Raw genomic sequence first — 486 nt, forward strand, 5'->3', positions numbered from 1 at the left:
GGATGTCGGATGGGGCATCACCCAGCAGCTCATCCCTGTGGATCTCAGGATCCATGAGGAGAAGCTTCAGCCCGTTACTCACCCGGCCCTGTCTCGCAGGAGACGGGGAACTGGCGCACTGTGACCAGCCCCTTGCTGGCAAGTCCTGTCTCATGGACCCACCAGAACGGGCGCTCCCCGAACAGGAACCTGGTGAGGAGAGAACCCAGGAGAGCAGTGAGAGGCTGAGCACGTCCCAGCGCCTCCACCACGCGTCCCTGCGGGTCTGAGGCTGGAGCTGCACACGGGAGGGCAGGGTCCCTGGTGGGTCTTACAGCTCCTGGGGGTTTTTATCCTGCCATGATCTGGCAGATGTGTGACGGTGGCTGGGGGAGCTGCAGAAACTCCACCCCCTGAGCAGAACCCACAGAGGTGTTTTTATTGAGAATATGCCACCAGGTGTGACAGGGACCCTGGGGAGGGACTTTGGCCAAGGGCAGGGAGTGA

At 61.7% G+C, this 486-nt stretch overlaps 1 protein-coding gene across 1 annotated transcript in view; it reads right to left on the minus strand.

Moving 5' to 3' along the window:
* LOC104520960 (glucose-6-phosphatase 3) overlaps positions 1–486 on the minus strand; it is a gene marked incomplete at its 3' end in the record, with an annotated part of 2,387 nt that overhangs the window by 1,396 nt on the left and 505 nt on the right. The window contains exon 2 of the mRNA XM_010162798.2: positions 83–189. Coding sequence (XP_010161100.2) covers positions 83–189 — 107 coding nt within the window. The remainder of the gene's footprint in view (positions 1–82; positions 190–486) is intronic.

Source organism: Antrostomus carolinensis, unplaced genomic scaffold (assembly GCF_000700745.2).
Source record: "Antrostomus carolinensis isolate BGI_N321 unplaced genomic scaffold, ASM70074v2 scaffold31632, whole genome shotgun sequence".
In the NCBI taxonomy this organism is placed as follows: domain Eukaryota; kingdom Metazoa; phylum Chordata; class Aves; order Caprimulgiformes; family Caprimulgidae; genus Antrostomus; species Antrostomus carolinensis.